The 26,412-nt window shown below is 50.7% G+C and overlaps 1 protein-coding gene across 1 annotated transcript in view; it reads left to right on the top strand.

The window, feature by feature from the left end:
- Positions 1-26,412, top strand: part of LOC137364714 (uncharacterized) — a 76,067-nt gene that overhangs the window by 23,202 nt on the left and 26,453 nt on the right. Inside the window, exon 2 of the mRNA XM_068027750.1 lies at positions 21,482-21,784. Within this exon, the coding sequence (XP_067883851.1) occupies positions 21,482-21,784 (303 nt within the window). The remainder of the gene's footprint in view (positions 1-21,481; positions 21,785-26,412) is intronic.

Raw genomic sequence — 26,412 nt, 5'->3', positions numbered from 1 at the left:
GTCTCTACACCCCCATTCAATCTCCCAAATCCCATGTACACTCTCCCCGATCAGACTCTCTGCATCCCCATTCAATCTCCCACAGCCCATGTACACTCTCCTCTTTCACAGTCTCCACATCCCCGTTCAATCTCCCACAGCCCATGTACACTCTCCCCCATCAGAGTCTCCACATCCCCATTGAATCTCCCACAGACTATTTGCACTCTCCGCTATCACAGTCTCGACATCCCCATTCAAGCTCCCACAGCCCATGTACACTCTCCCCGATCACAGTCTCTACATCCCCATTCAAGCTCCCACAGCCCATGTACACTCTCCCCGATCACTGTCTCTACATCCCCATTCAACCTCCCACAGCCCATGTACACTCTCCCCGATCAAGGACGGTACATCCCCATTCAATCTCCCACAGCCCATGTACACTCTCCACGATCACAGTCTCTACACCCCCATTCAATCTCCCACAGTCCATGTAGACTCTCCCCATCACAGTCTCCACATCCCCATTCAATCTCCCACAGCCCATGTACACTCTCCCCGATCACTGTCTCTACACCCCCATTCAATCTCCCACAACCCTTGTGCACTCTCCCCGATCGCTGTCTCTACTTCCCCATTCAATCTTCCACAGCCCATGTCCACACTCCCCGATCACAGTCTCTGCACCCCCATTCAATCTCCCACAGCCCATGTACACTCTCCTCGATCACAGTCTCTACATCCCCATTCAAACTCCTAAAGCCCATGTACACTCTCCCCTATCACAGTCTCTACATCCCCATTCAAACTCCTAAAGCCCATGTCCACTCTCCCCTATCACAGTCTCTACATCCGCATTCAATCTCCCACAGCCCATGTACACTCTCCCCGATCACATTCTCCACATCCCCATTCAATCTCCCACAGCCCATGTACAATCTCCCCTGTCACAGTCTCTCCATCCCCATTCAGTCTCCCACAGCCCATGTACACTCTCCCTGATCACAGTGTCTACATCCCCATTCAATCTCCCAAAGCCCATGGACACTCTCCCCTATCACAGTCTCTACATCCCCATTCAATCTCCCACAGCCCATGTACACTCTCCCCAATCACAGTCTCTGCATCCCCATTCAATCCCAAAAAGCCCATGTACACTCTCCCCGAACAGTCTCTACATCCCGAATCAATTTCCCACGGCCCATGTACACTCTCCCCTATCACAGTCTCTGCACCTCCATTCAACCTCCCACAGCCCATGTACACTCTCCTCTTTCACAGTCTCCACATCCCCGTTCAATCTCCCACAGCCCATGTACACTCTCCCCGATCACTGTCTCTACTTCCCCAATCAATCTCCCAAATCCCATGGACACTCTCCCCGATCAGACTCTCTGCATCCGCATTCAAACTCCCACAGCCCATGTACACTCTCCTCTTTCACAGTCTCCACATCCCCGTTCAATCTCCCACAGCCCATGTACACTCTCCCCCATCAGAGTCTCCACATCCCCATTGAATCTCCCACAGCCCATGTGCACACTCCGCTATCACAGTCTCGACATCCCCATTCAAGCTCCCACAGCCCATGTCCACTCTCCGCTGTCACAGTCTCTACATCCCTATTCGATCTCCCACAGCCCATATACACTCTCCCCTATCACAGTCTCTGCATCCCCATTCAATCCCCCACAGCCAATGTACACTCTCCCCGATCACAGTCTCGACATCCCCATTCAACCTCCCACAGTCCATGTGCACTCTCCGCTGTCACAGTCTCTACATCCCTATTCGATCTCCCACAGCCCATATACACTCTCCCCTATCACAGTCTCTGCATCCCCATTCAATCCCCCACAGCCAATGTACACTCTCCACGATCACAGTCTCTACACCCCCATTCAATCTCCCACAGTCCATGTAGACTCTCCCCATCACAGTCTCCACATCCCCATTCAATCTCCCACAGCCCATGTACACTCTCCACGATCACAGTCTCTACATCCCCATTCAATCTCACACAGCCCTTGCGCACTCTCCCCGATCGCTGTCTCTACTTCCCCATTCAATCTTCCACAGCCCATGTCCACACTCCCCGATCACAGTCTCTGCACCCCCATTCAATCTCCCACAGCCCATGTACACTCTCCCCGATCACAGTCTCTACATCCCCATTCAAACTCCCAAAGCCCATGTACACTCTCCCCTATCACAGTCTCTACATCCGCATTCAATCTCCCACAGCCCATGTACACTCTCCCCGATCACAGTCTCTACATCCGCATTCAATCTCCCACAGCCCATGTACACTCTCCCCTATCACAGTCTCTACATCCCCATTCAATCTCCCAAAGCCCATGGACACTCTCCCCTATCACAGTCAATACATCCCCATTCAATCTCCGAAAGCCCATGTACACTCTCCCCTATCACAGTCCCGACACCGCCATTCATTCTCCCGCAGTCCATGTACACTCTCCCCTATCACAGTCTCTGCACCCCCATTCAACCTCCCACAGTCCATGTGCACTCTCCGCAATCACAGTCTCTACATCCCCATTCGATCTCCCACAGCCCATGTACACTCTCCCCTATCACAGTCTCTACACCCCCATTCAATCTCCCACAGTCCATGTAGACTCTCCCCATCACAGTCTCCACATCCCCATTCAATCTCCCACAGCCCATGTACACTCTCCCCGATCACTGTCTCTACACCCCCATTCAATCTCCCACAGTCCATGTAGACTCTCCCCATCACAGTCTCCACATCCCCATTCAATCTCCCACAGCCCATGTACAGTCTCCCCGATCACTGTCTCTACACCCCCATTCAATCTCCCAAATCCCATGTACACTCTCCCCGATCAGACTCTCTGCATCCCCATTCAATCTCCCACAGCCCATGTACACTCTCCTCTTTCACAGTCTCCACATCCCCGTTCAATCTCCCACAGCCCATGTTCACTCTCCCCCATCAGAGTCTCCACATCCCCATTGAATCTCCCACAGCCCATGTGCACTCTCCGCTATCACAGTCTCGACATCCCCATTCAAGCTCCCACAGCCCATGTACTCTCCCCGATCACAGTCTCTACATCCCCATTCAACCTCCCACAGCCCATGTACACTCTCCCCGATCAAGGACTGTACATCCCCATTCAACCTCCCACAGTCCATGTGCACTCTCCGCGATCACGGTCTCGACATCCCCATTCAACCTCCCACAGCCCATGTACACTCTCCCCGATCACAGTCTCTACACCCCCATTCAATCTCCCACAGTCCATGTAGACTCTCCCCATCACAGTCTCCACATCCCCATTCAATCTCCCACAGCCCATGTACACTCTCCCCGATCACTGTCTCTACACCCCCATTCAATCTCCCACAGCCCTTGTGCACTCTCCCCGATCGCTGTCTCTACTTCCCCATTCAATCTTCCACAGCCCATGTCCACACTCCCCGATCACAGTCTCTGCACCCCCATTCAATCTCCCACAGCCCATGTACACTCTCCCCGATCACAGTCTCTACATCCCCATTCAAACTCCTAAAGCCCATGTACACTCTCCCCTATCACAGTCTCTACATCCCCATTCAAACTCCCACAGCCCATGTACACTCTCCCCTATCACAGTCTCTACATCCGCATTCAATCTCCCACAGCCCATGTACACTCTCCCCGATCACAGTCTCTACATCCCCATTCAAACTCCTAAAGCCCATGTACACTCTCCCCTATCACAGTCTCTACATCCGCATTCAATCTCCCACAGCCCATGTACACTCTCCCCTATCACAGTCTCTACATCCGCATTCAATCTCCCACAGCCCATGTACACTCTCCCCTATCACAGTCTCTACATCCCCATTCAATCTCCCAAAGACCATGGACACTCTCCCCGATCACAGTCAATACATCCCCATTCAATCTCCCAAAGCCCATGTACACTCTCCCCGATCACAGTCTCGACATCCCCATTCAATCTCCGAAAGCCCATGTACACTCTCCCCCATCACAGTCCCGACACCGCCATTCATTCTCCCACAGTCCATGTCCACTCTCCCCTATCACAGTCTCTGCATCCCCAATCAATTTCCCGCGGCCCATGTACACTCTCCCCCATCACAGTCTCTACACCCATATTCAATCTCCCACAGCCCATGTACATTCTCACCTATCATTCTCTACATCCCCATTCAATCTCCCACAGCACATGTACACACTCCCCTGTCACAGTCTCTGCATCCCCGTTCAATCTCCCACTGTCCATGTACTCTCTCCCCTGTCACAGTCTTCACATCCCCATTCAACCTCCCACAGCCCATGGACACTCTCCCCTGTCACAGTCTCGACATCCCCATTCAATCTCCCACAGTCCAAATACACTCTCCCCTGTCACTGTCTCCACACCGCCATTCAACCTCCCACAGCTCATGTCCACTCTCCCCTGTCACAGTCTCTGCATCCCCGTTCAATCTCCCACTGTCCATGTACTCTCTCCCCTGTCACAGTCTTCACATCCCCATTCAACCTCCCACATCCCATGTACACTCTCCCCTGTCACAGTCTCGACATCCCCATTCAATCTCCCACAGTCCAAATACACTCTCCCCTGTCACTGTCTCCACACCCCCATTCAATCTCCCAAATCCCATGTACACTCTCCCCGATCAGACTCTCTGCATCCCCATTCAATCTCCCACAGCCCATGTACACTCTCCTCTTTCACAGTCTCCACATCCCCGTTCAATCTCCCACAGCCCATGTTCACTCTCCCCCATCAGAGTCTCCACATCCCCATTGAATCTCCCACAGCCCATGTACACTCTCCGCTATCACAGTCTCGACATCCCCATTCAAGCTCCCACAGCCCATGTACACTCTCCCCGATCAAGGACTGTACATCCCCATTCAACCTCCCACAGTCCATGTGCACTCTCCGCGATCACGGTCTCGACATCCCCATTCAACCTCCCACAGCCCATGTACACTCTCCCCGATCACAGTCTCTACACCCCCATTCAATCTCCCACAGTCCATGTAGACTCTCCCCATCACAGTCTCCACATCCCCATTCAATCTCCCACAGCCCATGTACACTCTCCCCGATCACTGTCTCTACACCCCCATTCAATCTCCCACAGCCCTTGTGCACTCTCCCCGATCGCTGTCTCTACTTCCCCATTCAATCTTCCACAGCCCATGTCCACACTCCCCGATCACAGTCTCTGCACCCCCATTCAATCTCCCACAGCCCATGTACACTCTCCCCGATCACAGTCTCTACATCCCCATTCAAACTCCTAAAGCCCATGTACACTCTCCCCTATCACAGTCTCTACATCCCCATTCAAACTCCTAAAGCCCATGTCCACTCTCCCCTATCACAGTCTCTACATCCGCATTCAATCTCCCACAGCCCATGTACACTCTCCCCGATCACAGTCTCTACATCCCCATTCAAACTCCTAAAGCCCATGTACACTCTCCCCTATCACAGTCTCTACATCCGCATTCAATCTCCCACAGCCCATGTACACTCTCCCCTATCACAGTCTCTACATCCGCATTCAATCTCCCACAGCCCATGTACACTCTCCCCTATCACAGTCTCTACATCCCCATTCAATCTCCCAAAGACCATGGACACTCTCCCCGATCACAGTCAATACATCCCCATTCAATCTCCCAAAGCCCATGTACACTCTCCCCGATCACAGTCTCGACATCCCCATTCAATCTCCGAAAGCCCATGTACACTCTCCCCCATCACAGTCCCGACACCGCCATTCATTCTCCCGCAGTCCATGTCCACTCTCCCCTATCACAGTCTCTGCATCCCCAATCAATTTCCCGCGGCCCATGTACACTCTCCCCCATCACAGTCTCTACACCCATATTCAATCTCCCACAGCCCATGTACATTCTCACCTATCATTCTCTACATCCCCATTCAATCTCCCACAGCACATGTACACACTCCCCTGTCACAGTCTCTGCATCCCCGTTCAATCTCCCACTGTCCATGTACTCTCTCCCCTGTCACAGTCTTCACATCCCCATTCAACCTCCCACAGCCCATGGACACTCTCCCCTGTCACAGTCTCGACATCCCCATTCAATCTCCCACAGTCCAAATACACTCTCCCCTGTCACTGTCTCCACACCGCCATTCAACCTCCCACAGCTCATGTCCACTCTCCCCTGTCACAGTCTCTGCATCCCCGTTCAATCTCCCACTGTCCATGTACTCTCTCCCCTGTCACAGTCTTCACATCCCCATTCAACCTCCCACAGCCCATGTACACTCTCCCCTGTCACAGTCTCGACATCCCCATTCAATCTCCCACAGTCCAAATACACTCTCCCCTGTCACTGTCTCCACACCGCCATTCAACCTCCCACAGCTCATGTACACTCTCCCCTATCACAGTCTCTGCTCCATATTCGAGCTCCCACAGCCCATGTACACTCTCCCCTATCACAGTCTCTACACCCCCATTCAATCTCCCACAGTCCATGTAGACTCTCCCCATCACAGTCTCCACATCCCCATTCAATCTCCCACAGCCCATGTACACTCTCCCCGATCACTGTCTCTACACCCCCATTCAATCTCCCACAGCCCCTGTGCACTCTCCCCGATCGCTGTCTCTACTTCCCCATTCAATCTTCCACAGCCCATGTCCACACTCCCCGATCACAGTCTCTGCACCCCCATTCAATCTCCCACAGCCCATGTACACTCTCCCCGATCACAGTCTCTACATCCCCATTCAAACTCCCAAAGCCCATGTACACTCTCCCCTATCACAGTCTCCACATCCGCATTCAATCTCCCACAGCCCATGTACACTCTCCCCTATCACAGTCTCTACATCCGCATTCAATCTCCCACAGCCCATGTCCACTCTCCCCTTTCACAGTCTCTACATCCCCATTCAATCTCCCAAAGACCATGGACACTCTCCCCGATCACAGTCCCGACACCGCCATTCATTCTCCCGCAGTCCATGGACACTCTCCACTATCACAGTCTCTGCACCCCCATTCAATCTCCCACAGCCCATGTACACTCTCCGCTGTCACAGTCTCTACATCCCCATTCAACCTCCCACAGCCCATGTACACTCTCCCCTATCAGTCTCTACATCCCCAATCAATTTCCCACAGGCCATGTACACTCTCCCCTATCAGTCTCTACATCCCCATTCAATCTCCCACAGCCCATGTACACTCTCCCCTGTCACAGTCTCTACATCCCCATTCAACCTCCCACAGACCATGTACACTCTCCCCGATCACAGTCTCTACATCCCCATTCAATCTCCCCAAGCCCATGTACACAGTCCCCTATCTCAGTCTCTACTCCCCCTTCAATCTCGCACAGCCCATGCACACAGTCCCCGATCACAGGCTCCGCACCCCCATTCAGTCTCCCACAGTTCATGTCCACTCTCCCTTATCACTGTCTCTGCATCCCCATTCAATCTCCAACAGCCCATGTACACTCTTCCCTATCACAGTCTCTGCTCCCCCTTCAATCTCCCACAGTCCATGTACACTCTTCCCTATCACAGTCTCGACATCCCATTCAATCTCCCACAGCCCATGTACACAGTCCCCGATCACAGGCTCCGCAGCCCCATTCAGTCTCCCACAGTTCATGTCCACTCTGCCCTATCACAGTCTCAGCATCCCCATTCAACCTCCCACAGCCCATGTACACTCTCCCCTGTCACAGTCTCCACACCCCATTCAATCTCCCACAGCCCATGTACACTGTCCCCTATCACTGTCTCTACATCCCCATTCAATCTCCCACAGCCCATGGACACTCTCCCCTATCACAGTCTCTCCATCCCCATTCAGTCTCCCACAGCCCATGTACACGCTCCCGTATCAGTCTCCACATCCCCATTCAATCTCCCACAGCCCATGTACTCTCTCCCCGATCAGAGTCACTACAGCCCCATTCAATCTCCCACAGCCCATGTACACTCTCCCCTGTCACAGTCTCTGCATCCCCATTCAATCTCCCACAGCCCATGTACACAGTCCCCTATCACTGTCTCCACTCCCCCTTCAATCTCCCACAGTCCATGTAAACTCTCCCCTGTCACAGTCTCGACATCCCATTCAATCTCCCACAGCCCATGTACACAGTCCACTATCACAGTCTCTACTCCCCCTTCAATCTCCCACAGCCCATGTACACAGTCCCCGATCACAGTCTCTACCCACCCCCCTTCAATCTCCCACAGCCCATGTACACGCTCTCCTATCACAGTCTCCACACCACTTCGATCTCCCACAGCCCATGTACACACTCCCCGATCAGTCTCGACATCCCCATTCAATCTCCCACAGTCCATGTACACTCTCCCCTGTCACAGTCTCCACATCCCCATTCAACCTCCCACAGCTCAAGTGCACTCTCCCCTGTCACAGTCTGCACATCCCCATTCAACCTCCCTCAGCTCAAGTGCACTCTCCCCTGTCACAGTCTCGACATTCCCATTCAACCTCCCAGAGCTCATGTGCTCTCTCCCCTATCAGAGTCTCTACATTCCCATTCAATCTCCCACAGTCCATGTACACTCTCCCCTGTCACAGTCTCCACATCCCCATTCAATCTCCCACAGCCCATGTACACTCTCGCCTGTCACAGTCTCTACATCCCCATTCAATCTCCCACAGTCCATGTACACTCTCCCCTGTCACAGTCTCTACATCCCCATTCAATCTCCCACAGCCCATGTACACTCTTCCCTATCACAGTCTCTACATCCCCATTCAATCTCCCACAGCCCATGTACACTCTTCCCGATCACAGTCTCTACACCCCATTCAATCTCCCACAGCCCATGTACACTCTCCCCTGTCACAGTCTCTACACCCCATTCAATCTCCCACAGCCCATGAACACTCTCCCCATCACAGTCTCTCCATCCCTATTCAGTCTCCCACAGCCTATGTACACTCTCCCCTATCACAGTCTCTCCATCCCCATTCAATCTCCCACAGCCCATGTACACTCTTCCCTATCACAGTCTCTGCACCCCATTCAATCTCCCACAGCCCATGTACACTCTTCCCTATCACAGTCTCTACACCCCATTCAATCTCCCACAGCCCATGTACACTCTCCCCTGTCACAGTCTCTACATCCCCATTCAATCTCCCACAGCCCATGAACACTCTCCCCATCACAGTCTCTCCATCCCCATTCAATCTCCCACAGCCTATGTACACTCTCCCCGATCACAGTCTCGACATCCCCATTCAGTCCAGCACAGCCCATGTACACTCTCCCCTATCACTGTCTCTGCAGCCCCATTCAATCTCCCACAGCCAATGTACACTCTCCCCGATCAGAGTCACTACAGCCCCATTCAATCTCCCACAGTCCATGTACACTCTCCCCTGTCACAGTCTCCACATCCCCATTCAACCTCCCACAGCTCAAGTGCACTCTCCCCTGTCACAGTCTCCACATCCCCATTCAATCTCCCACAGCCCATGTGCACTCTCCCCTGTCACAGTCTCCACTCCCCCTTCAATCTCCCACAGTCCATGTACACTCTCCCCTGTCACATTCTCGACATCCCCATTCAATCTCCCACAGTCCATGTACACTCTCCCCTGTCACAGTCTCCACATCCCCATTCAACCTCCCACAGCTCAAGTGCACTCTCCCCTGTCACAGTCTGCACATCCCCATTCAACCTCCCACAGTCCATGTACACTCTCCCCTGTCACATTCTCGACATCCCCATTCAATCTCCCACAGTCCATGTACACTCTCCCCTGTCACAGTCTCCACATCCCCATTCAACCTCCCACAGCTCAAGTGCACTCTCCCCTATCAGAGTCTCTACATCCCCATTCAATCTCCCACAGTCCATGTACACTCTCCCCTGTCACAGTCTCCACATCCCCATTCAATCTCCCACATCCCATGTACACTCTCGCCTGTCACAGTCTCAAGACCCCCATTCAATCTCCCACAGACCATGTACTCTCTCCCCTGTCACAGTCTCCACATCCCCATTCAATCTCCAAAAGCCCATGTACACTCTCCCCCTTCACAGTCTCTACATCCCCATTCAACCTCCCACAGCTCATGTGCACTCTAGCCTGTCACAGTCTCCACATCCCCATTCAAACTCCCACAGGCCATGTACACTATCCCCTGTCACAGTCTCTGCATCCCCATTCAATCTCCCACAGTTCATGTCCACTCTGCCCTATCACAGTCTCTACATCCCCATTCAATCTCCCACAGTCCATGTGCACTCTCCCCTGTCACAGTCTCTGCATCCCCATTCAATCTCCCACAGTTCATGTCCACTCTGCCCTATCACAGTCTCTACATCCCCATTCAGTCTCCCAAAGCCCATGTACCCTCTCCCCTATCACATTGTCGACATTTCCACTCAATCTCCCAAACCCCATGTACCCTCTCCCCTATCACAGTCTCTACATCCCCATTCAATCTCCCACAGCCCATGTACACAGTCCCCTATCTCAGTCTCTACTCCCCCTTCAATCTCGCACAGCCCATGTACACAGTCCCCGATCACAGGCTCCGCACCCCCATTCAACCTCCCACAGCCCATGTACTCTCTCCCCGATCAGAGTCACTACACCCCCATTCAATCTTAAACAGCCCGTGTGCACTCTCCCCTATCACAGTATCTGCATCCCCATTCAATCTCCCACAGCCTATGTACACTCTCCCCTATCACTGTCTCTACATCCCCATTCAATCTCCAACAGCCCATGTACACTCTTCCCCATTACAGTCTCTGCTCCCCCTTCAATCTCCCACAGTCCATGTACACTCTCCCCGATCAGAGTCTCTGCATCCCCATTCAATCTCCCACAGCCCATGTACACAGTCCCCCATCACAGTCTCTACTCCCCCTTCAATCTCCCACAGTCCATGTACACTCTCCCCTATCGCAGTTTCTGCACCCCCAATCAATCTCCAACAGCCCATGTACACTCTCTTCTATCAGAATCTCTTCATCCCCATTCAATCTCCCACAGCCCATGTACACTCTCTCCTATCACAGTCTCTACACCACATTCGATCTCCCACAGCCCATGTACACTCTCCCCTATCGCAGTCTCTACATCCCCCTTCAATCTCCCACAGCCCATGTACACAGTCCCCGATCACAGTCTCTGCTCCCCCTTCAATCTCCCACAGTCCATGTACACTCTGCCCTTTCACAGTCTCTACACCCCATTCAATCTCCCACAGCCCATGTACACTCTCCTCTGTCACAGTCTCTACACCCACATTCAATCTCCAACAGCCCATGTACACTCTCTCCTATCAGTCTCTACACCACATTCGATCTCCCACAGCCCATATACACTCTCCCCGATCACAGTCTCTACATCCCCATTCAAACTCCCACAGGCCATGTACACTCTCCCCTTTCACAGTCTCAACATCCCCATTCAATCTCCCAAAGCCCATGTGCACTCTCCCCCGTCACAATCTCTACATCCCCATTCAACCTCCCACAGCTCATGTGCACTCTCCCCGATCACAGTCTCTACATCCCCATTCAATCTCCCACAGCCCATGTACACTCTCCCCTGTCACAGTCTCTACATCCCCATTCAATCTCCCACAGTCCATGTACTCTCTCCCCTGTCACAGTCTGCACATCCCCATTCAATCTCCCACAGGCTATGTACACTCTCCCCGATCACAGTCTCTACATCCCCATTCAATCTCCCACAGCCCATGTACACTCTCCCCTATCACAGTCTCGACATCCCCATTCATTCTAGCACAGCCCATGTACACTCTCCCCTATCACAGTCTCTGCATCCCCATTCAATCTCGCACAAGCCATGTACACTCTCCCCTGTCACAGTCTGCACATCCCCATTCAACCTCCCACAGCTCAAGTGCACTCTCCCCTGTCACAGTCTCGACATCCCCATTCAACCTCCCACAGCTCATGTGCTCTCTCCCCCATCAGAGTCTCCACATCCCCATTCAACCTCCCACAGTCCATGTACACTCTCCCCTGTCCAGAGTCTCCACATCCCCATTCAACCTCCCACAGCTCATGTGCTCTCTCCCCTATCAGAGTCTCTACATCCCCATTCAATCTCCCACAGTCCATGTACACTCTCCCCTGTCACAGTCTCCACATCCCCATTCAATCTCCCACATCCCATGTACACTCTCGCCTGTCACAGTCTCAAGACCCCCATTCAATCTCCCACAGACCATGTACTCTCTCCCCTGTCACAGTCTCCACATCCCCATTCAATCTCCAAATGCCCATGTACACTCTCCCCCTTCACAGTCTCTACATCCCCATTCAACCTCCCACAGCTCATGTGCACTCTAGCCTGTCACAGTCTCCACATCCCCATTCAAACTCCCACAGGCCATGTACACTATCCCCTGTCACAGTCTCTGCATCCCCATTCAATCTCCCACAGTTCATGTCCACTCTGCCCTATCACAGTCTCTACATCCCCATTCAATCTCCCACAGTCCATGTGCACTCTCCCCTGTCACAGTCTCTGCATCCCCATTCAATCTCCCACAGTTCATGTCCACTCTGCCCTATCACAGTCTCTACATCCCCATTCAGTCTCCCAAAGCCCATGTACCCTCTCCCCTATCACATTGTCGACATTTCCACTCAATCTCCCAAACCCCATGTACCCTCTCCCCTATCACAGTCTCTACATCCCCATTCAATCTCCCACAGCCCATGTACACAGTCCCCTATCTCAGTCTCTACTCCCCCTTCAATCTCGCACAGCCCATGTACACAGTCCCCGATCACAGGCTCCGCACCCCCATTCAACCTCCCACAGCCCATGTACTCTCTCCCCGATCAGAGTCACTACACCCCCATTCAATCTTAAACAGCCCGTGTGCACTCTCCCCTATCACAGTATCTGCATCCCCATTCAATCTCCAACAGCCTATGTGCACTCTCCCCGATCACAGTCTGTCCATCCCCATTCAATCTCCCACAGCCTATGTACACTCTCCCCTATCACTGTCTCTACATCCCCATTCAATCTCCAACAGCCCATGTACACTCTTCCCCATTACAGTCTCTGCTCCCCCTTCAATCTCCCACAGTCCATGTACACTCTCCCCGATCAGAGTCTCTGCATCCCCATTCAATCTCCCACAGCCCATGTACACAGTCCCCCATCACAGTCTCTACTCCCCCTTCAATCTCCCACAGTCCATGTACACTCTCCCCTATCGCAGTTTCTGCACCCCCAATCAATCTCCAACAGCCCATGTACACTCTCTTCTATCAGAATCTCTTCATCCCCATTCAATCTCCCACAGCCCATGTACACTCTCTCCTATCACAGTCTCTACACCACATTCGATCTCCCACAGCCCATGTACACTCTCCCCTATCGCAGTCTCTACATCCCCCTTCAATCTCCCACAGCCCATGTACACAGTCCCCGATCACAGTCTCTGCTCCCCCTTCAATCTCCCACAGTCCATGTACACTCTGCCCTTTCACAGTCTCTACACCCCATTCAATCTCCCACAGCCCATGTACACTCTCCTCTGTCACAGTCTCTACACCCACATTCAATCTCCAACAGCCCATGTACACTCTCTCCTATCAGTCTCTACACCACATTCGATCTCCCACAGCCCATATACACTCTCCCCGATCACAGTCTCTACATCCCCATTCAAACTCCCACAGGCCATGTACACTCTCCCCTTTCACAGTCTCAACATCCCCATTCAATCTCCCACAGCCCATGTGCACTCTCCCCCGTCACAATCTCTACATCCCCATTCAACCTCCCACAGCTCATGTGCACTCTCCCCGATCACAGTCTCTACATCCCCATTCAATCTCCCACAGCCCATGTACACTCTCCCCTGTCACAGTCTCTACATCCCCATTCAATCTCCCACAGTCCATGTACTCTCTCCCCTGTCACAGTCTGCACATCCCCATTCAATCTCCCACAGGCTATGTACACTCTCCCCGATCACAGTCTCTACATCCCCATTCAATCTCCCACAGCCCATGTACACTCTCCCCTATCACAGTCTCGACATCCCCATTCATTCTAGCACAGCCCATGTACACTCTCCCCTATCACAGTCTCTGCATCCCCATTCAATCTCGCACAAGCCATGTACACTCTCCCCTGTCACAGTCTGCACATCCCCATTCAACCTCCCACAGCTCAAGTGCACTCTCCCCTGTCACAGTCTCGACATCCCCATTCAACCTCCCACAGCTCATGTGCTCTCTCCCCCATCAGAGTCTCCACATCCCCATTCAACCTCCCACAGTCCATGTACACTCTCCCCTGTCCAGAGTCTCCACATCCCCATTCAACCTCCCACAGCTCATGTGCTCTCTCCCCTATCAGAGTCTCTACATCCCCATTCAATCTCCCACAGTCCATGTGCACTCTCCCCTGTCACAGTCTCCACATCCCCATTCAATCTCCCACAGCCCATGTGCACTCTCCCCTGTCACAGTCTCTACATCCCCATTCAATCTCCCACAGTCCATGTACACTCTCCCCTGTCACAGTCTCCACATCCCCATTCAATCTCCCACAGCCCATGTGCACTCTCCCCTGTCAAAGTCTCCACTCCCCCTTCAATCTCCCACAGTCCATGTACACTCTCCCCTGTCACAGTCTCGACATCCCATTCAATCTCCCACAGCCCATGTACACTCTCCCCTGTCACAGTCTCCACTCCCCCTTCAATCTCCCACAGTCCATGTACACTCTCCCCTGTCACAGTCTCGACATCCCATTCAATCTCCCACAGCCCATGTACACGCTCTCCTATCACAGTCTCCACACCACTTCGATCTCCCACAGCCCATGCACACTCTCCCCTGTCACAGTCTCCACTCCCCCTTCAATCTCCCACAGTCCATGTACACTCTCCCCTGTCACAGTCTCGACATCCCCATTCAATCTCCCACAGTCCATGTACACTCTCCCCTGTCACAGTCTCCACGTCCCCATTCAACCTCCCACAGTCCATGTACACTCTCCCCTGTCACAGTCTCGACATCCCCATTCAATCTCCCACAGTCCATGTACACTCTCCCCTGTCACAGTCTCCACATCCCCATTCAACCTCCCACAGCTCAAGTGCACTCTCCCCTGTCACAGTCTCGACATTCCCATTCAACCTCCCACAGCTCATGTGCTCTCTCCCCTATCAGAGTCTCTACATCCGCATTCAATCTCCCACAGTCCATGTGCACTCTCCCCTGTCACAGTCTCCACATCCCCATTCAATCTCCCACAGCCCATGTACACTCTTGCCTGTCACAGTCTCAAGACCCCCATTCAATCTCCCACAGACCATGTACTCTCTCCCCTGTCACAGTCTCCACATCCCCATTCAATCTCCAAAAGCCCATGTACACTCTCCCCCTTCACAGTCTCTACATCCCCATTCAACCTCCCACAGCTCATGTGCACTCTAGCCTGCCACAGTCTCCACATCCCCATTCAAACTCCCACAGGCCATGTACACTATCCCCTGTCACAGTCTCTGCATCCCCATTCAATCTCCCACATCCCATGTACACTCTCCCCTATCACAGTCTCTACATCCCCATTCAATCTCCCACAGCCTATGTACACTCTCCCCGATCACAGTCTCGACATCCCCATTCAGTCCAGCACAGCCCATGTACACTCTCCCCTATCACTGTCTCTGCAGCCCCATTCAATCTCCCACAGCCAATGTACACTCTCCCCGATCAGAGTCACTACAGCCCCATTCAATCTCCCACAGCCCATGTACACTCTCCCCGATTACAGTCTCTACATCCCCATTCAATCTCCCACAGCCCATGTACACAGTCCCCTATCTCAGTCTCTACTCCCCCTTCAATCTCGCACAGCCCATGTACACTCTCCCCTGTCAGTCTCCACATCCCCATTCAATCTCCCACAGCCAATGTACACTCTCCCCGATCAGAGTCACTACAGCCCCATTCAATCTCCCACAGCCAATGTACACTCTCCCCGATCAGAGTCACTACATCCCCATTCAATCTCCCACAGCCCATGTACACAGTCCCCTATCTCAGTCTCTACTCCCCCTTCAATCTCGCACAGCCCATGTACACAGTCCCCGATCACAGTCTCTACATCCCCATTCAACCTCCCACAGCCCATGTACTCTCTCCCCGATCAGAGTCACTACACCCCCATTCAATCTCCAACAGCCTATGTACACTCTCCCCTATCACTGTCTCTACATCCCCATTCAATCTCCAACAGCCCATGTACACTCTTCCCTATCACAGTCTCTGCTCCCCCTTCAATCTCCCACAGTCCATGTACACTCTCCCCGATCAGAGTCACTGCAGCCCCATTCAATCTCCCACAGCCCATGTACACTCTCCCCGATCACAGTCTCTACATCCCCATTCAATCTCCCACAGCCCATGTACACAGTCCCCCATCACAGTCTCTACTCCCCCTTCAATCTCCCACAGTCCATGTACACTCTCCCCTATCGCAGTCTCTGCACCCCCAATCAATCTCCAACAGCCCATGTACACTCTCTCCTATCACAGTCTCTACACCACATTCGATCTCCCACAGCCCATGTACACTCTCCCCTATCGCAGTCTCTACATCCCCATTCAATCTCCCACAGCCCATGTACACAGTCCCGTCACAGTCTCTACTCCCCCTTCAATCTCCCACAGCCCATGTACACAGTCCCCGATCACAGTCTCTGCTCCCCCTTCAATCTCGCACAGTCCATGTACACTCTGCCCTTTCACAGTCTCTACACCCCATTCAATCTCCCACAGCCCATGTACACTCTCCTCTGTCACAGTCTCTACACCCACATTCAATCTCCAACAGCCCATGTACACTCTCTCCTATCAGTCTCTGCATCCCCATTCAATCTCCCACAGCCCATGTACTCTCTCCCCGATCAGAGTCTCTCCATCATCATTCAATCTCCGACAGCCCATGTACACTCTCCCCTGTCACAGTCTCGACATCCCATTCAATCTCCCACAGCCCATGTACACAGTCCCCTATCTCAGTCTCTACTCCCCCTTCAATCTCCCACAGCCCATGTACACTCTCCCCTGTCAGTCTCCACATCCCCATTCAACCTCCCACAGCTCATGTACACTCTCCCGTGTCACAGTCTGCACATCCCCATTCAACCTCCCACAGTCCATGTACACTCTCCCCTGTCCACAGTCTCCATATCCCCATTCAACCTCCCACAGCTCATGTACACTCTCCCGTGTCACAGTCTCCACATCCCCATTCAACCTCCCACAGTCCATGTACACTCTCCCCTGTCCACAGTCTCCACATCCCCATTCAACCTCCCACAGCTCATGTACACTCTCCCGTGTCACAGTCTCCACATCCCCATTCAATCTCCCACAGCTCAAGTGCTCTCTCCCCTATCACTGTCTCTGCAGCCCCATTCAATCTCCCACAGCCAATGTACACTCTCCCCGATCAGAGTCACTACAGCCCCATTCAATCTCCCACAGCCCATGTACACTCTCCCCTGTCACAGTCTCCACATCCCCATTCAATCTCCCACAGCCCATGTGCACTCTCCCCTGTCACAGTCTCTACATCCCCATTCAATCTCCCACAGTCCATGTACACTCTCCCCTGTCACAGTCTCCACATCCCGATTCAAACTCCCACAGCCCATGTACACTCTCCCCTATCACAGTCTCTACATCCCCATTCAACCTCCCACAGCTCATGTACTCTCTTCCCTGTCAGAATCTCTGCATCCCCATTCAATCTCCCACAGTCCATGTGCACTCTCCCCTGTCACTGTCTGCACATCCCCATTCACCCTCCCACAGCTCATGTACTCTCTTCCCTATCAGAGTCTCTACATCCCCATTCAATCTCCCACAGTCCATGTCCACTCTCCCCTGTCACAGTCTCCACATCCCCATTCAATCTCCCACAGCCCATGTCTCTCTCCCCTGTCAGTCTGTACACCCCCTTCAATCTCCCACAGCCCATGTACACTCTTGCCTGTCACAGTCTCAAGACCCCCATTCAATCTCCCACAGACCATGTACTCTCTCCCCTGTCACAGTCTCCACATCCCCATTCAATCTCCAAAAGCCCATGTACACTCTCCCCCTTCACAGTCTCTACATCCCCATTCAACCTCCCACAGCTCATGTGCACTCTAGCCTGCCACAGTCTCCACATCCCCATTCAAACTCCCACAGGCCATGTACACTATCCCTTATCACAATCTCCACACCCCATTCAATCTCCCACATCCCATGTACACTCTCCCCTATCACAGTCTCTACATCCCCATTCAATCTCCCACAGCCTATGTACACTCTCCCCGATCACAGTCTCGACATCCCCATTCAGTCCAGCACAGCCCATGTACACTCTCCCCTATCACTGTCTCTGCAGCCCCATTCAATCTCCCACAGCCAATGTACACTCTCCCCGATCAGAGTCACTACAGCCCCATTCAATCTCCCACAGCCCATGTACACTCTCCCCGATTACAGTCTCTACATCCCCATTCAATCTCCCACAGCCCATGTACACAGTCCCCTATCTCAGTCTCTACTCCCCCTTCAATCTCGCACAGCCCATGTACACAGTCCCCGATCACAGGCTCCGCACCCCCATTCAACCTCCCACAGCCCATGTACTCTCTCCCCGATCAGAGTCACTACACCCCCATTCAATCTCCAACAGCCTATGTACACTCTCCCCTATCACTGTCTCTACATCCCCATTCAATCTCCAACAGCCCATGTACACTCTTCCCTATCACAGTCTCTGCTCCCCCTTCAATCTCCCACAGTCCATGTACACTCTCCCCGATCAGAGTCACTGCAGCCCCATTCAATCTCCCACAGCCCATGTACACTCTCCCCGATCACAGTCTCTACATCCCCATTCAATCTCCCACAGCCCATGTACACAGTCCCCCATCACAGTCTCTACTCCCCCTTCAATCTCCCACAGTCCATGTACACTCTCCCCTATCGCAGTCTCTGCACCCCCAATCAATCTCCCACAGCCCATGTACACTCTCTCCTATCAGAGTCTCTGCATCCCCATTCAATCTCCCACAGCCCATGTACACTCTCTCCTATCACAGTCTCTACACCACATTCGATCTCCCACAGCCCATGTACACTCTCCCCTATCGCAGTCTCTACATCCCCATTCAATCTCCCACAGCCCATGTACACAGTCCCCTGTCACAGTCTCTACTCCCCCTTCAATCTCCCACAGCCCATGTACACAGTCCCCGATCACAGTCTCTGCTCCCCCTTCAATCTCCCACAGTCCATGTACACTCTGCCCTTTCACAGTCTCTACACCCCATTCAATCTCCCACAGCCCATGTACACTCTCCTCTGTCACAGTCTCTACACCCACATTCAATCTCCAACAGCCCATGTACACTCTCTCCTATCAGTCTCTGCATCCCCATTCAATCTCCCACAGCCCATGTACTCTCTCCCCGATCAGAGTCTCTCCATCATCATTCAATCTCCGACAGCCCATGTACACTCTCCCCTGTCACAGTCTCGACATCCCATTCAATCTCCCACAGCCCATGTACACAGTCCCCTATCTCAGTCTCTACTCCCCCTTCAATCTCCCACAGCCCATGTACACTCTCCCCTGTCAGTCTCCACATCCCCATTCAACCTCCCACAGCTCATGTACACTCTCCCGTGTCACAGTCTCCACATCCCCATTCAACCTCCCACAGTCCATGTACACTCTCCCCTGTCCACAGTCTCCACATCCCCATTCAACCTCCCACAGCTCATGTACACTCTCCCGTGTCACAGTCTCCACATCCCCATTCAACCTCCCACAGTCCATGTACACTCTCCCCTGTCCACAGTCTCCACATCCCCATTCAACCTCCCACAGCTCATGTACACTCTCCCGTGTCACAGTCTCCACATCCCCATTCAATCTCCCACAGCTCAAGTGCTCTCTCCCCTATCAGAGTCTCTACATCCCCATTCAATCTCCCACAGTCCATGTACACTCTCCCCTGTCACAGTCTCCACATCCCCATTCAATCTCCCACAGCCCATGTGCACTCTCCCCTGTCACAGTCTCTACATCCCCATTCAATCTCCCACAGTCCATGTACACTCTCCCCTGTCACAGTCTCCACATCCCGATTCAAACTCCCACAGCCCATGTACACTCTCCCCTATCACAGTCTCTACATCCCCATTCAACCTCCCACAGCTCATGTACTCTCTTCCCTGTCAGAATCTCTGCATCCCCATTCAATCTCCCACAGTCCATGTGCACTCTCCCCTGTCACTGTCTGCACATCCCCATTCAACCTCCCACAGCTCATGTACTCTCTTCCCTATCAGAGTCTCTACATCCCCATTCAATCTCCCACAGTCCATGTCCACTCTCCCCTGTCACAGTCTCCACATCCCCATTCAATCTCCCACAGCCCATGTCTCTCTCCCCTGTCACAGTCTGTACACCCCCTTCAATCTCCCACAGCCCACGTCCACTCTCCGCTATCAGAGTCTCCACATCCCCATTCAGTCTCGCACAGCCCATGTACACTCTCCCCTGTCACACTCTCTACATCCCCATTCAACCTCCCACTGCCCATGTACACTCTCCCGTGACACGGTCTCTCCATCCCCATTCAATCTCCAACAGCCCATGTACACTCTCCCCTATCACAGTCTCTACACCCCCATTCAATCTCCCCAAGCCCATTCTCTGCGCCCACATTATACAAGACCATTGGTGACAGAAACAGGAGGACCCCATTCAGCCCCCTTTGAACCTCTGGCCCCCAATCTCTTAGATTATGGCTGATCTGTGCCCTAACTCCCTATGCTCAGCTTTGCCCCATATCCCTATATTACTCCATCTGTCAAAATTCTCTCCGTGTCAAATTTAAATGGAACGGTTGATCCATCATCATTCACCATTTGGGAAAGAGAATTCCAAACTTCTACCACCAGTTATATGAAGAGCTTTTTCCCAATTTCACAGCTGAAAGGTCTAATTTTTAAACTATCTCCCTCGTTTAGACTTGCCAACCAGTAGAAATAGTTTCTCTCTATCCACCCTAACTCTTCCCTTCATATCTTGTAAACTTTGATCACGTTACCCCTTCAGCTTCTAAATCCCAAGGAATACAAGCCTAGTTGGTGTCACCTCCCCTCGTAATTTAACCCCTCGAAGTCCAGGAATCGTTCTGGTAAATGTACACTGCACTTCCTGCAAGGCCGATATATTCTTCCTATGGTGTGGAGTCCAGAACTGCTCACGGTAACTCCAGGTGTGGTCTAACAAGAGCTTTGTGCAGTTGAAGCATATCTTCTACCCCCTTGGATTGCAGTCATGTCTACAGCCTACGCTTTCACCCAGCGTTTTCAGACACTAATGGTCTCTCTTCCACAATAGAAGCCGCCCGCGGGATTCAGCTTTGCCTCGAACGACAACAGTTTGTGAGCAGTGGGTGCGTGATTGAAGTGACGTGCTCTGTCATTCGAGCTGAGAATAAATTTGAGTGGTTCAGAGGTAATGAGAAGATTTCCGCTGATCGTTCCCACAAGCTGCAGTTTGGAGGATCCCGTCTGGTTATCACACTTGACTCCCAGACTGGAGGCACCATCTACAAATGCAAACACCAGGCAACAGGGAAGGAGATGGCCTTCGATCCGAGGGAAACCTGTGGATTCAGAGACAGCGTTGAAATGGTACCAGGTAAATGCTGTATCACCCTGTCGCATCTCAAACACAGCCACCACCTTCATCAAGAGAGAATCTACATAAGAACGAGGAGCAGGAGTAGGCAATTCAGCCCCTCGAGCCTGCTCCGCCATTCAATACGATCATGGCTGATCTCATCTCGGCCTCAACTCCACTTTCCTGCCCGTTCTCCATAACCCTTCAATCCTTCACCAATTAAAAATCTGTCTACCTCCTTAAATTTACCCAATGTCCCGGCATCCACCGCACTCTGGGGTAGTGAATTCCACAGACTCACGACCCTTTGAGAGAAGTAATTTCTCCTCATCTCTGTTTTAAATCTGCTACCCCTTATCCGAAAACTGTGACCTCTCATTCTAGATTGCCCCACCAGAGGAAACATCCTCTCTATGTGTACTTTGTCAATCCCCTTAATCATCTTATATACCTCAATTAGATCTCCTCTCATTCTTCTAAACTCTAGAGAGTAAAGGCCTAAACTGCTGAATCTCTCTTCATAAGACAAACCCCTCATCTCTGGAATCAATCTAGTGAACCTCCTCTGAACTGCCTCCAATGCAACTACATCCCTCCTCAAGTAAGGCGACCAAAACTGTACGCAATACTCCAGGTGCGGTCTCACTAATGCCTTGTACAGTTGCAGCAACACTTCCCTACTTTTATACTCGATTCCTTTAGCAATAAATACCAAAATTCCATTTGCCTTCCTTATTACCTGCTGCACCTGCATACTAGTTTTCTGCAATTCATGCACGAGGACACCCAGATCCCTCTGCACGGAAGCACTCTGAAGTTTCTCTCCATTTAGATAATAATTTGCCTTTCTATTCTTCCGACCAAAATGGATAACCTCACACTTATCCACGTTAAACTCCATCTGTCAAATTTTGGCCCATTCACCTAACCTATCCATATCCATTTGTAAATTTCTTATTTCTTTATTGCAACTCACTATCCCTCCTATTTTAGTGTCATCTGCAAATTTGGCTATAGTACCTTCTATCCCTGCATCCAAATCATGAATATAGATTGTAAATAGTTGGGGCCCGAGGACCGAACCCTGTGACATCCCACTAGTTACATCTTGCCAACCAGAAAAAGACCCATTTATCCCGACTCTGTTTCCTGTTGGTTAGCCAATCCTCTATACAAACTAATAAATTTCCCCTAACTCCATTTGATCTTACCTTGTGTATTAACCTTTTGTGCGGCACCTTATCAAATGCCTTCTGGAAGTCCAGATATACTACATCTACAGGATCCCCCTTATCTACTTTCCTTGTTACATCTTCGAAGAACTCTCGCAAATTAGTCAAATACGATTTACCCTTCATAAAACCATGCTGACTCTGATAGATTGCGTTTTGACTTTCTAAATGTCCTGTTATTACTTCCTTAATAATGGATTCTAACAATTTCCAATGACAGATGTTAAACTAACTGGTCTGTAGTTTCCTACTTTCTGCCTCCCTCCCTTTTTAAATAAGGGCGTTACATTAGCTTTTTTCCAATCCACTGGAACCTTTCCCGCATCCAGAGAATTTTGGAATATTATAACCAATGTATCCACTATCTCCACTGCCACTTCCTTTAAGACCCTCTGATGTAGGCCATCAGGCCCTGGGGACTTGTCTGCCTTCAATCCCAATAGTTTGCTCAGTACTTTTTCCCTAGTGATGATGATTGTTCTAAGTTCCTCTCTTTCTATAACCTCTGCATTTCCTGTTACTATTGGGATGGTACTCGTGTCCTCCACTGTGAAAACTGAGGCAAAATACTGATTTAGCGTCTCCGTCATTTCTGTGTTTCCCTCTATTAACACCCCAGTCTCATCCTCCAAGGAACCAACATTCACTTTAGCTACTCTCTTGTATACTTATAGAAGCTTTTGCTATCCGTTTTTATATTTTGCGCCAGTTTTCTTTCATAATTTACCTTTGCTCTTTTTATTACTTTTTTAGTAACCCTTTGTTGATCTTTAAAAGTTTCTCAATCTTCCAGCCTGTCACTTTGCAATATGGTATGTCTTAGTTTTTGTCTTTGTTATCCTTAACTTCCTTGCTTAGCCATGGATGTTTTTTCCCTCTCGTAGAATATTTCTTCCTCTCTGGAATATATTTTAGTTGGGAGGAATTGAACATCTGCCACTGCTCATCAACTGTCCTACCATTTAGTTTTCCTGCCCAGTCCACTAGGGCCAAATCTGTCCTCATGCCTATGCAATTACCTTTGTTTAAATCCAGAATGCTCGCGTGGGACTCCAGTTTCTCACCCTCAAACTGAATTTGAAATTCTACCATGCTATGATCACTCTTCCCTAGAGGATCCTCAACTATGAGATCATTAATTAATCCCACCTCATTACACAATACCAAATCTAGAATAGCCTGCTCCCTGGTTGGTTCCACAACATATTGCTCCAAAAAACAATCTAATACATTCAATGAACTCTCCCTCGAGGTTACCTTTGCCAATTTGATTAATCCAGTCTATATGCATCCTAAAATCACCCATAATTATTTCCGCAGCTTTCTTACAAGCCCCCAGTATTTCCTGGTGTATACTGTGCCCCACTGCGGAACTACTGTTTGGGGACCTATAGATTACTCCCAGCAGGGTCTTCTTTCCCTTGCTATTTCTTATTTCTACCCAGACTAATTCTACGTCTTGATCTCCAGCGCCTATATCATTTCTCACTACAGCACTGATCTCTCCCTTCACTAACAAAGCTACACCACCTCCTTTTCCTTCCTGCCTATCCTTCCAAAATAGAGTGCCCTTGGATATTCAATTCCCAAACCTGGTTTCCCTGCAACCACATCTCAGTAATCGCCACTAAATCATATCCATTCGTCTCTATTTGCGCTGTTAACTCATTAATTTTATTCCGAATTCTTCGTGCATTCAGATACAAAGCCTTTAAGTTTGTTCGATTATCAAATTTCCCTACTCTTGTACGATTCCTTGGTGCAATATGACGTTCACACATTCGGTCCCTTCCTTTTATTTTCTGGTAACAATCAGCCTCATCACTAACTATTGGAATCCCCCAATATCAACATCCTAGGGGTTACCATTGACCAGAAACTGAACTGGAGCAGCCATATAAATACAGTAGCTACAAGGTCAGAGGCTAGGAATCTTGCAGTGAGTATTCCATTGCAAATAAAGACTCTATGAGAAGGACTCAACAACCATGACGAACTCAGGAAGTTAAGGGTTCAGAGAAAAAGTGTGCAATGCTACAAAGATTAGCAATCGGGAAGAAGACTGGGAAAAGTTTAGAAACCAGCAGAAGACGACCAAAAAAAAAAAGAGGGAGAGATTAGAATATGAGAGAAATCTAGCAAGCAGTATAAAAACAGACGCTAAAATCTTCTATAAATTTATAAAGATAAGCATTGTTCCCTTAGAGGTTGAGAGTGGGGAATTAATCATGGGAAACGAGGAAATGGCAGAGACTTTGAACAAATATTTGGATCTGTCTTCATAGTAGAAAACACCAAAAGCATGCCAAGAATGGTTGAACATCAGGAGGCGAAAGGGAAGGAGGGACGGAAAACAATCACTATCACTAGAGAAAAAGTACGAGGAAAACTCGTGGCACTAAATACTGACAAGTCCCCTGGACCTGATGGTCTGCATCCAAGGGTCTTAAAAGAATTGGCTGCAGAGATAGTGGATGCATAATCTTCCCAAATTCCAGAGATTCTGGAAAAGTGCTAGCAGATTGGAAAACCGCAAATGTAACTCATCTATGCAAGAAAGGAGGGAGACAGAAAACAGGAAACTATTGGCCAGTGAGCCCAACGTCTGTCATTGGGAAAATACTAGAATCCACTATTAAAGAGGTAGTAGCAGGACATTTAGAAAATCACAATACAATCAGACAGAGTCAACATTGTTTTGTGAAAGGAAAATTGTGTTTGACACTTTTATTGTAGATCTTTGAGGATGTAATAAGCAGGGTGGATAAAGGGGAACTGGTAGACGTAGTGTATTTGGATTTCCAAAAGGTGTTCGATAAGGTGACACATAAATGGTGTTTGGTGTGATATATTAGCATGGATAGAGGAATGGTGAACTGACAGGACACAGAGAGTCGGGATAAATGGCTCATTTTCAGATTGACAAACTGTAACTAGAGGAGTGTCACAGGGATCAGTGCTGGGGTCTCAACTATTTACAGTCTATATGAATGACTTGGATGAAGGGACTGAGTGTATTGTAGTCAAATTTGCTGATGATGCAAAGATGGGGAGCAAAGCAAGTTGTGAGGAGGCCACAAAGTGTCTGCAGAGGGATAGAGATCGGTTAAGTGAGTGGGCAAAAATTCAGCAGATGGAGTATAATGTGGGAAAATGTGAGGTTGTCCACTTTGGCAGGAAGAATAGAAAAGCAGAATATTATTGAAATGGAGAGAGAGTGCAGAATGGTGTGGGACAGAGGGATCTGGGTGTCCTGGTACATGAATCACAAATTCAGCATGCAGGTACAGCAAGTAATTCGGAAGACAAGTGGAATGTTGTCCTTTATTGGAAAGGGGATGGAGTATAAAAGTAGGGAAGTCTTGCTACAACTGTACAGGGTGTGGGTGAGACTGCACCTAGAGTACTGTGTAC

This window comes from Heterodontus francisci, unplaced genomic scaffold (assembly GCF_036365525.1).
Source record: "Heterodontus francisci isolate sHetFra1 unplaced genomic scaffold, sHetFra1.hap1 HAP1_SCAFFOLD_549, whole genome shotgun sequence".
In the NCBI taxonomy this organism is placed as follows: Eukaryota; Metazoa; Chordata; class Chondrichthyes; order Heterodontiformes; family Heterodontidae; genus Heterodontus; species Heterodontus francisci.
This window is presented reverse-complemented; position numbering and strand designations above follow the sequence as displayed.